Source organism: Dryobates pubescens, chromosome 9, assembly GCF_014839835.1.
Source record: "Dryobates pubescens isolate bDryPub1 chromosome 9, bDryPub1.pri, whole genome shotgun sequence".
In the NCBI taxonomy this organism is placed as follows: Eukaryota; Metazoa; Chordata; class Aves; order Piciformes; family Picidae; genus Dryobates; species Dryobates pubescens.
This window is the reverse complement of record NC_071620.1, coordinates 26,405,398-26,417,479: the sequence shown is the minus strand read 5'-3', so window position 1 is coordinate 26,417,479 and position 12,082 is coordinate 26,405,398. Positions and strand designations below refer to the sequence as shown.

At 36.1% G+C, this 12,082-nt stretch overlaps 1 protein-coding gene across 5 annotated transcripts in view; it reads left to right on the top strand.

Annotated features, from left to right (window-relative positions):
- The window catches only part of CDH18 (cadherin 18), a 153,816-nt gene that overhangs the window by 65,490 nt on the left and 76,244 nt on the right, over window positions 1-12,082 (top strand). For all 5 annotated transcript variants that reach the window (XM_054164472.1, XM_054164469.1, XM_054164471.1 and 2 more), the window contains exon 4: window positions 7,207-7,501. In XM_054164472.1, coding sequence (XP_054020447.1) covers window positions 7,207-7,501 — 295 coding nt within the window. The remainder of the gene's footprint in view (window positions 1-7,206; window positions 7,502-12,082) is intronic.

The following is a 12,082-nucleotide window of genomic DNA, read 5'->3' as shown; positions in this document are numbered from 1 at the left end:
GTGGAATTATTGTTCTCCTGTATTGATTTAGATAGACACTACACTGAACATACAATTTGGATTCTATTTTTTTCTTAGATATATGTAGTGTTCTTTGAAAACAAAACAACAGTTTTATACTTCAGTGTTTATTCTGTTGCTTTAGGATTCCATTTTCTATTTTTGTTGTCATTCGCTGGAGTCCTTTCACACACAGAGAAAGCAGAAGCTAATATTGACTGTTTGCCTCAGTTTTAGTACCCTGATGTTATTTCAGATGTGATTACCCAGGCTTCCCAAAAGCAGCAGCAAAGGAATGGACTTTGGATAAGTACATCTTGCGAGAACAGATGTTTTCATGCTGTAGTGATGTTATACTGTGAAGTTAATAGTGTTTCAGTGGCATTTTTTCCTGGATGATTGCTGTACAATTGTTTTTATTTTATAAACACCCATTCAGTAGATGAGGGCATTGGCCATTCTGTATTTTCTTCCTCTGTTTGACAAGGGTGTAGAATAGCTTCTTGACTTGTGGACACTGCTGTGCATGATACAGTTCTATCTCCTGGGCCAATGATTTTTTTCTGAGAATTCCAGCAAGGATGTGACTTTACCAGGAACACTGTATTTCATTAAAACATGTTTTATAACTCAGACCAAAGTCTGTGGAAAATCTGAGGATGCTTTTACTGCATAGACACAGTAGTATCATCAGACTTTATTTTGCTGTGTCCACTACTCAAGGATAATTTCTATATGGTTTTACTAAGTTATTGTCTTTGTTCTTTTTAATTATGTGTTGTATCACATAAGCATCAAAGGAAGTCAACATGATTGCAGTTCTTATTAGAAGATTAAAGTTGCAGTGTTTACCAGTAATTATTTTTATATATCTGCATGTTGATCTTTTTACTGAAGCACTGAACCGTTCTGTGTAACAAAACTAAAGTAATATGTACATTTGTTTTTAATACATCCCTCTGTGCTTTCCTAAAGCTCATAGCTTATGTTGTTGGGAATGATTTTGTCATTCTTCTAAGCTGGGCTCTCACTGGTAGGCTTTGCTGTGGCAATATTGTGCTGGGACCCACTTTTTGTCTGCTTGAACTGATTGGCAATGACAACAGAATTGGAAGAGGAGGTTCTGCTGCTCTCCTTGAAAAAATATGCTGCTCTCAAAACAAAAACTAATAATTTATTTGAAGGGCATAATGGTAGTGTCACTACCAGAACTTAGAGTTTGCTTTTGAAATTCTGTGAATATTATTTTTGTTGTTTATTATTTGTCAACAATAAGTTTTAAGCTTATTATCTGCAGTTATTTCAAAATAATTTGTTTATATATACATAATCAATACTACTCTGATTAAATTATTTAGGTTGCTGAAATAGTTTTTGATTATGTTCAAATAGCCTTGGATTTGAATATAGCATATGTATCAAAATAATACATTTTTTCATCAGAAAAACACTTATCTTATATCCAGATTTATTTGTAGTCCAATTAAAATATTGTAAAAGTGTTTACTAGTCTGCATAAATCCCATCCCCCAATACACCAGGAATCCAAATTACTCAATTAAAACAAATGTGGGGAAGCAGTGACACAATTCAATCACTAATAGACAACTCTTCTACTTTGCAACTGCCCCTTTTATCCAGGTTCCTTTCTCATTCTTCTGGTCATATGTAGTTTACCGGTAGTGGTTTCTCTTCCTTAGGCAAGTGTAGGGGAGCATGGTGTTTCCCATGATTGTTAGCATACTGCATTCCCAGCAGGAGGGGGATGTTTGCTTTCTCATCAGTTTTTCTTATTTATTTCATGGTGCTTAGTGGTGTGCTGCTTTCCTGTTGGTTCTCACTTCTGTATGTATCTTGCGTTCTTCCTGGTCCTCAGAGATTAGAGGGGCTATGGGTGCCTGGACATCTCTTAATAGATATGCCACTTGTTGTACTATAGGCCGAGCACCAGATACCCAAGCAGCCTGCCAGCTGTACATCCAGCTGCGTTCACAAGAAGCAATTGGGTGCACAAACAGTACAGTTTATTCACATGCAACATACACAGGTTCTTTAAGATTGCCAGAGATACACACCCTAAACTGGAGAATCACTAACTCCAAACTCTAATCACACACTTGAGCTCCTGGGGAAGGAATCCATGTAGCTGAGGTCACAAATCTTAACCAATAGGCATCCCTTCTGGGGGAGAGGGTCGGGAGGGGGCAAACCCCTTGATCTGTCCTAGCTGTTTGGCATAGTTCTCAGTCCTCTCCAAATGAGATATAAAATTGGGGAAATATACCTTGTTATCTACCGTTGTGCAGTCTGTGTGGGTGGCACTGCAGTCAAGTCATCATTCCTGGTGGTCAACCAGTTGTTTCTTTATCAGTCGCACAAGACATTTCTTAAGGTTGTTCTTTTGTTTGTTTGGTTTTTGCTGTGACTCCTCTGGTCATCAGTGTTGCAGGTGATAAGTGGAAGAATTGAAAGGTGGGCCTCCATCCAGCCTCTGTGCCGGCTGCTTTGGTCACCATATGTTTATCAGCAATGTTGGGCTTGGTAATTTTCTGTTGTTTTATGCTTGCAGGTTTGGGGCCTAAGGTGAGGTTGCTTAGGGAATAAAGTTGAAACAATTTAAGAAGGAAAAAAAACCAACCTTCTCTAAGTAGCAATTAGAAAAATATCATAGATCAATATCTAAGTAACAGATGAGGTGGACTATCATGGCAACTAAGACCTACTTCAAGGGATTTTCAGTAATGTTTTTATAGTCATAGTTAAAATCCCTGATACAAAAACCAGAGAGCTGTGTTCTAACATTCAGCATATTTTCCTTGTATTTCTTTTCAACAGTGTAAGTAATCATTTCAACATTATAAGTAATCATGTTTCAGTTTGAAATACATTTGTGTTTTCTAAAATTAAGAGACTCCCACAGTGTTCCAACTCTCTGGCACAGCAGGTGGAAAAAATAGCACCACATGTATGTTTATCTAAGATGTTTATTCACATTACTACAGTATCTGAGTATCTCATCCTCTAGTGTATGTGCATTCTTGCAGTAGTCATTGTCAGAAGTGGTAGCATCTCACCTTTCTAGGAATGTCTTAAGTAGAGCAAGAGTCCACAAATGTCCATCTAGATTTTGCTCCCTTGCTCTTTTTATAAATCATTATAGACATAGCTCAGAAATACAATCTCCCAAAACAGGTATTTATAACCTAAGCAGTGAATTGCATTTATTCTCAATAGAAATACCTTTGTGGAATAAACCACTTGTTGTGTAGATGATTTCATAGTACTCAGGGAAAAGAAAGAAGTGCACCATGCTCAGGGACATGAGTCTCTCATTAATCTCATAGGCATTGTCTTAAGCAGGGATTCCCCTGGGCTGTCTTCAGCACAACACATATTGCAAATTAACATTTGAGAGAAGCCTTGACATGTTTAAACTTGAGCCAATTAGTACTGAGATGGAAGAAATGAAGAGGACAAATAGTTACTTAATCTTTACAGGGAATTAAAAAAAAAGGTATATAAACCAACTGGCAAATGAAAGGCATTTCTGTTATGCAATAAAAAGTGCTGTGTAAAACCATGAAATTGTTTTGGTTGGAAAAGACCTCCAAGATCATCCAGTCTAACCATCAGCCCAACACCTCCATGGCCGTTAAACCACATCCTCAAGTGCCATAGCCACACCTTCATTGAACACCTCCAGAGATGGTAATTCTACCACCTCCCTGGGCAGCCTTATCCAATCCCTGACCACTCTTGCAGCAAAGAATTTTTTCCTAATCTCCAACTAAACCTCCCCTGGCACAATTTCAGGCCATTTCCTCTCATAATGGAGAGAATAGACCAACCCCCACCTCACTCCAACCTCCTCACAGGGAGTTGTAGAGAGCAATGAGGAGGCAGGGGGATTAAAATAGATGACCTTTAGAGCCCCCTTCCAACTCACTCTGGTGATTCTATGACTCTATGATCTAGTTCCAACCCCCTTGCCATGGGCAGGGGCACCTTCCACTGGACCAAGTCAGCATCTTTAAGGGCACCTTTTTTTTCTTTTTTTTTTTTTACTGTACATAGAAATCAAAACATAATATGGTAGCACTGATGAACTGATGGATTTTGGATCTGAAGCTACCTTATTTTGCAAATAAAGTCTTCTGTGTATTGACATAAGAATGCACAGAATGTTAGGGGCTGGAAGGGACCTTGAGAGATCATCTAGTCCAACCCCCCTGCCAAAGCAGGATCACCTATACCAGGTTACACAGGAACTCATCCAGGTGGGTCTTGAATATCTCCAGAAAGGGAGACTCCACAACCCTCCTGGGCAGCCTGTTCCTCCTATGTGAATATTAAATTCAGCATTAATAAAAAAAGGCTTAAATGAAACATGAGGAGTAGGGAAGCAGGAACTTCTCTTAGCTTTCTCTTGTTTAAGTTGTTGCCTTGCAACTGGAGTGTAAAATCTCAACTGCAGATTGATGGTTTTCTGTGTCTATTAATAATTTTCTTCTAATGATATTCCTGCCTGCATTTTTCAGCTGAAGTTTGTTGGGTAGCATGGTGCTCAGCAGGTATAACATATAATTGGTTGGCTGTGCAGTCAGCTGAGTATCTCTTTTCTTACCTGTCAGGTGTAAAAGCCCTCTGACTCAAAATGTATCTGAATGTATCACTGATAAGAAAAAACAGTTGTTTCTTCACAGCAAAAAATAAGTAATGTTATTAATAGTTCCAAATGTCCCATGCATTTTGCATTATCACAGGGAATTTCTGAACATGCCTATTTGCAGTATGGTATTGGAGTGCTGTGGCTATGTTGATATTTGATTCTTCTGAAAATAGTTTACTACTTAAATTCTGCAGCAAATTCTGTTGATATAATACCTATGTAACCAGTTTCTGAATTGCTCATAATTTCATAATTCCAGCTGAGAATAAAATTATTTTTTACTGTATTGCATGCCTGAATATGCTTTTACCTATATGTTTGCAGAGTTAAAAGGAATGATGATAGAGATGTTTCTGATCATTTCAGTTTGAGATAATTTTAACTTGAGTTCTTTATAGCTTATAAAACTCAGCAAATTTGTCAGTTTCCTGGACATACACATTTTTTCTTAGGTTTCTTGGGTTTGATTTTTCTCATGTATTAAGAGACAAATTTTCTGAGGCAAATGCTAGCATTTGCAAACACTTAACACATAGGAATTGTTTTCTCAAAAAAAAAAAGAAGGAACATTCAGTAAAATAAAAACAATTCTGATTGGTTTGCTAATATCCTAATTTTCCAGAATATCTAAATCTTATTTGTTCACTTCAGAGAACATTTTGACTTTATAGGAAATTTGGATCCCCATTGAATGAGTTATTCCTTTGTTAATAGAACACAGTATTATTCTGAGGAGAAGAGGAAGTATAACCAGAATTTTGCCCAGATGTAAGACTGTCCAGTCTTGTAACATCAAAAACAAGCAATCATAATGTTTCTCTGTTTCTTTCTTTCTTCCATTTACAAAACGTAATTAATGGGTCCACAGTGGTGACCCCTTTTGGTTTTCATAGTCAGATTTTTCCTGTGGCTCGGGTAAGTATGTGTCACATTGATTGAAGTGCTGCTGAGGTTTATAAGAGCTGACAATCTTAATTTTATTAGATTTCCCCCTCCCAAACCCCTTTATGGGACAAGATACAAATTGTCTGCAGCACTGTCATTTCACCGATTTAATACACACTCTGAAGAATGCCTTTAAGCCCTATAAGCTTACTCCTTTAGCTGTTAACGTGGTAGATATGTGACAATGACAAAGACCTGACAAAAATATAGGAAGAGAAATTGAGAAAATAACAGCATCACTGCATCTTATGATGCAAGTTAGAAAAAAAGACTCCAATATCTTATTTTCTCTCTGTCCAACCCTAAATGATTTCTTTACTGAGAATGTAAAGGAGTCTGGACACTGACACCTTGTGTTCCATTAATTAAAAATACTACCTAGCATTCTGTTTCAGCTTTGCTCAGATTCTGTAGAGAAATTTAATAATGCCACATTACCGATACTAAGAGACAGTCAGGGCAGGGGGATATGAATGAGGGAGTTCTCAGAATTGGAATGATTCCCTTCTAACTTAATAACAACACTACATAAGTCTCTTCATTTCTGCATTATCACTTTGTTCTCATTTTTCGCCTCAAATACATTTTGTTCTTGAAGTTTTTTTAAAGAAATAAAACAAACACCAAACCCAAACACACAAATGCAAAGCCTATCCACCTATCAAAAAACTCACCCATCCTGCTCAGAGAAGACATATTCATTCTTAATCTGAACAGGTAATTCTTGCAAGTCAAATTAGAATTATTGAGATTTAATGGGTAGTTGTATCGTGTTACCTCTTAATACACCATGCTCCTTAGTGACTTTTCCTTCCCCCCCCAATAATTATATGCTTTATTCTACTGAAGGAGCAGTATAAGATACTTAGCTTATGTTTTCTAGCCAAAGTGTTTTGTTAGGAACAATGAAAATACTGGAAGTCCCACTCCAATTTCATAACTTCTTTATAACAAGTACAAGCAAATTAGGTGACTTTCTAATTAAAAATAATTAAAAAAATAAAATTACAAAACCCACCCACCAACAAATATACAAACCCCAGAATAAATGGCTGTGTTTGTTTGAGGGATAGAGTAATCCTGGACAGGCATCTGTCACTGCCACACTGGATGTTTTCCTTTGGCAGAAAATGATGCTATCCTTGGAGCCACAGAAAATAACATAGGTGGTGGGACTGAACTACAGTCGTTGAAGCAAACAGTCCTCAGTGTGACTGCTTCAGGTGTAGTGCTTGAGGCAGAGTTTCTAGCAATGAGTGCTGTAAGATAGCTTTCAGAAGGACTAAAATAAAACCAAAATAAAATAAAAAGCATTAGTAGAATACTCCTGACAGAGAAATTTTCTAGAATGGACATGGAACCTGAGAAAGCCCAGCTTAAAAAGTGAACTCCGCTGGGTGGAAATGACCCTGAGCAAAATTATTGACTTGTCAGAAATAGCACATGAAGATTTACAGCAAGAGGTATGAAGGTTAAATGCTAAGTAGAATGGTGCTAGCAGTAATATTATAGGGTTTATATCTTATGCGTAATAAGCTTTTATGAAATTTAATGTGTCATTTTATATGATCTTATGTGTATCTATTCCACAGCTACACTCCAATTCTGACAAAGGTGATGGATCAGTCAAATACATCCTTACTGGAGAAGGGGCAGGAACTATATTTATTATTGATGACACGACTGGAGACATCCATTCAACCAAAAGCTTAGATCGAGAGCAGAAGACACATTATGTGCTTCATGCCCAAGCTATTGACAGACGGACAAACAAGCCACTCGAACCTGAATCTGAATTTATTATCAAAGTGCAGGATATCAACGACAATGCACCAAAATTTACAGACGGGCCATACATTGTTACTGTGCCAGAAATGTCTGAAATGGGTAAGGAAAACAAATAATTCTATTTACCTCTCTTTTAACAAAGTGAAAATGCTGTGTATTGTTTGACAGAGTTGTGACACATTGTATCGTTGATCATATGTGAAAGGTATTATGATTGAGAAGAGTTGCTAAGACACCAAATGCAACCTTCTATGTTAATTGGGACATTCATTTAAGAAAACAGTGCACACAGATGTGCTGACTGTAGAGGATCACTGTTGAACGCCTTAACAGACATTCCTCAGTAAATGGTGCTTTGCACTCTAGGAACAAGTTGTAATCGTATATCCTCATTGAACTATATACTTTATGGCATTCTGTTATCTATGCATGAATAGTCTAAGGGATTCACAGAATTAAAGCAACACAAACAAATTGCAGTTTTCTAAATTATTTTAGACCATAGTGTTGTATGTTTATTTACCTTCATTGACTTTCTTATAAAGTGAACTGAAGTTCAAAACAGTACTGATCTTTGGTTTTGCTTGTTAGAAATGTCACTGCTGGTCTGTGTGAAATATGCTATTTATTACTGAATGGATAGTACAGATATTATCTCATGAATACACACGTTTCCGTTCCCTCCAAATCCCTACACACTCCATCTAAGAAACAACCTTCAAGTGCAACATATATAACATTCCCAAGTGAAAAGTAATTTGTTCTCTCCTTGCTTTTTGCCTAATAAGCAGGTGACAGGCTTTACCTTCTGCAGAGTACAATTTCAAAAATTAAAAAGGGAAAAACATTAAACTACATGAAGCTACTCAGTTCTCTTGACAATATGGATCATACATATAAGAATGAATTAATGTATGTTGTCATAAGTCATATGAATAGAAATGTATTGTTCTATATTTTAAAGTAAAATACAATCTTTTGTTAACATAATTTGGATGGGAAGGTACCTAGTTATAACCTTACTAGTGCAGATAGGTGAAACTGATAATAAACTGAGAATCTGCATTTGGTTCATTATTTATGATACCACCTGACATTATTAGCTGAGTTCAGACCTGTATGGATGTGTAGTAAGGGAAGTTTAGTCTGTTTTGGAACTTTGCATACTGTTTGAGTCACATAGTTGAACAGTATGCAGAGAAGTATTTAATGTGGAGAGACTGATCAGGCTGAAACCACAACTTCCATTACAGATATACTCAGTAAAAACAGTACATTCCAAACACATCTACAGTTCTTTTTTTGCATATGCAAATGAAATGTGGCATGTGAAATATTTGCAAACATGTGGAAACCATACCAGTCCTGGAAGGATTGAAATACATTAGATCTTATTCCTGAACCCTGAAGTCAAAGCAGAGACCTATTTTTATACTGGTGGCTTCTTTACTTATCTAAGAGGGGTAAATCTTGTATAAAGTAGAGAATAAGTACCCTTTTCTGCTGGGTAAAATCAGATTGGACTCTCAAGTTTACCAAATACCATATTTGTAAGGGATTGGTCTTCTACTTTCTTTCTTTCTCCCTGGTTTTATTACTGCTTCATTCTTTCACTGCTGCTGCCTCTGCACTGACAAGTAGATGCATGATGTTCTGAAAAATAATCTACCTGTCTGCACCATAATTTTCTTGTTCTAATACTTTGTTCTTTGTAGGTACTTGTAGTACCTTTGTCCCTTTCCAGTCCTGTCCTCTCTTCTAAATTCTCTCACAGTGTGCTATTTCAGATGTCTCTTCTCAGCAGTGGAGAACTCGAAGCATTTTTCTCCTGTGCTTCCTCTTTCAACAAGAATTCTTTAGTCTCTTTTTGTTTCCTCTTTGATCTTCTTTCATAGATTGTTGTTCCCATATTATGCTTCAACTTCCCTTTTAAGAATTTTCTTCTTTCCACAGTCTGTTTTTCTCTAACTGGGAATTGCTACCTGATTTTTGCTTGCAATTTTCATTTCCTCCTCCTGATGCATTATTTTCTTTACTAACATTATTATTTTAATAGCCTTTTCTAGGTCGCTAACAAGTAAACAATCTTTATTAACCATCCTTGTTTGGTCAGTATCTAGCTAACAGACATTTAGGTTTTAGGTCATATACATTGTAATTCCTTAAAATAATTTGGAAATTGTTCATTGTTTTCTTAAACCATAGCTTCTTCTCATCTTCTACTTTTCAGAGCTATAAAAATCTAGGTCTTTATCCCACCTACACAGTGATGCTAGTGCATATAACAGGACATGGTTTTAATGTAGAAGTCCCTATTTTAATCATTTAAGCATATGATGGTAAATGTCACTCCCAAGAGACATTTATGGAAGTACAGAAGGGCAGTATTTATGTAAGCAATGTCATAAACACTAGGATTTATTTAAGCAATGCACATTTCTGGAAAGTACTACAGTGAAGGGATAGAGCTCCTAGTAAAATATTGGGGGCCTGTAGAAAATCTCCTCAGTTGTCTTTGATAATTCATTGTGGCACAAAGCTTTACTGTGAGGGTTGCAGTTCATTTCAGTAGCATCTGAGATCGTATCTCAGCTGTCTCATCACATCACAAAACATCTTGATGTAAAATTCATTTCCTTTATCAGCTGTCTCCAGAAATGCTTCTTTGTTGTCTTCTTTCTTCAGTTTGCTTTGTCTGTAATGGAGACCATTTTAATTAAAGGATATTTTGTTCGCCTGTGGAAGCTTTTGATTTTCTGCACAGGAGGAAAAACAGTGGAGAGGAAATCAATGTTATGCTCAAAGTAAAAAGTAGCTAATATAATTAGTTTTTAAATTGTTCATTCTAATAGCTCTCCTTTTTTTCATCCTCTGAAAATGTTGTATTCTTACACAGATGTTAGTCATAATTCTGTAGTAGTCTGAATCTTGATATTACTGCACAACTAAATTATACAAGTTAATGTTTTTTCCAAAGAACAATTCAAATAGTTACTCTGGGATGGCATTTTGGGTTGTAAAAGCAAAGTGAATTACAGTAAAACAAGGATGTTTTAGTGGTAAAATAAAGCATTGATTTATATGTCTTATAAATTAAACACTTTACTGGTTGTACTTAAATAATAAAAAGATCTATTCCACAAAGCTTTCCTGTTGTGTGAATAAAACTGAATTTTCATGCTGCCAAAGAAGCAATCTGCTGTAGGCGTGCATATATATTATTCTTTTTCCTATTGCATTATGTTCTTTTCCTTTATTGACTTATTTGTTTGTTGCATAATGGAAGCATTTTATTGTCTGCAGTCTCAGGAAGACCAATTCTGTTATAGCTTCCACAGAATATATCCTTTATGTCAAATAATGCAGATTCCTACGCCATTTTTGTTATGTAATTAGTATGGGTTTTGACTTTTAGCTGTGGAGTCTATACACAACTGAACTATGAATTCCTAAGAGTGCTTGACTACTTTATAATTTTCTTCCACTTTTTTACATGGTCATTTAAAGAACTTTGAATGTTACTGTCTCTCTGTAGCAGTCTTCAATCTGAGTGGCAGGTAATGTTTCTGCTCTCTGTTACGCTGTTTAATTTCAGCATCATATTCCTTTCTGTCTCCTCAAGAAGTCAGCTGGTGTTTTCCCCACCTTTCCTGATCTACTTGTAAAGGCCATAGGACCTTTATGGGTTTTCTTTTTTTAGGTAACTGACCAGAAAGTGCAGGTAAGTTTTGTTAAATTACTTGCCAAACATTAGATCAGTGTTCACTGTAGTACAAAGTGAACATAATATTTATGCTTTATGTACAATGCTGAAAGAAAACACCTATTTCTTGTTATCACTGAACCTATTTCCTGGCTCAAGAACCAAGGGCTCATAGAACACTGGTTTAGAAGGAACCTCAAGAATTTTCTGATCCTGTTTCTGATTCTGTTTCAAGGTTTATGAAAGAGTCATCATCATCTAAATGTAAAATAAAAAAGATATTTCAATCAGTAATAACAGTTTTATATGCTCATTTCCATGTAGCTTCAGAATGGGTGAAATATTCTATATTAAATTTTCTAGAGTTGAAGAATATTACCAGTAAATTTTACCTAGGAACTTAATAGACACAGTCAAATTTTCTCAACTTCTTTCCAGGGTGTTACAATGTAAAGAAGTCATAATTACAGAGAAATTAAAGAGAAAAACTAAATAAGAGATTTTGAAATAAAACTACAATGTGATTTCCCAAATGAAATGAACCCTTTTGATAACAGAAAAAAAGGAAAGCTTACAGAATTTTGTTCAGAGCATATAGACATATTCACAGATCTACATAAAATTGGATGTCAGCACAACCTTCTGCTCTATGAGCCACCCCTCCTAGTTTGGCATCATCAGCAAACTTGCTGAGGGTGCACTCTATCCTAGGTCATTGATGAAGATACTGAACAATAGCAGATCCGGTATTGGGGAATACTATTTGCCACAGGCCTCCAACTGGACTCTGTGCCACTGATCACAACCCTCTGAACTCTGTTATTAAGCCACTATTCAAGCATGCAAATGTATTTGTTGTATCTTTTGTTAAATCTTCAGCAGAGAGATAAAAACAACTTTTGGTGTTCAATTTCTCAGCCAGTGAAAAAATCAAATCTGTGAAAATTTGCATACTTGCTTTGCTCTACTTGAATTGA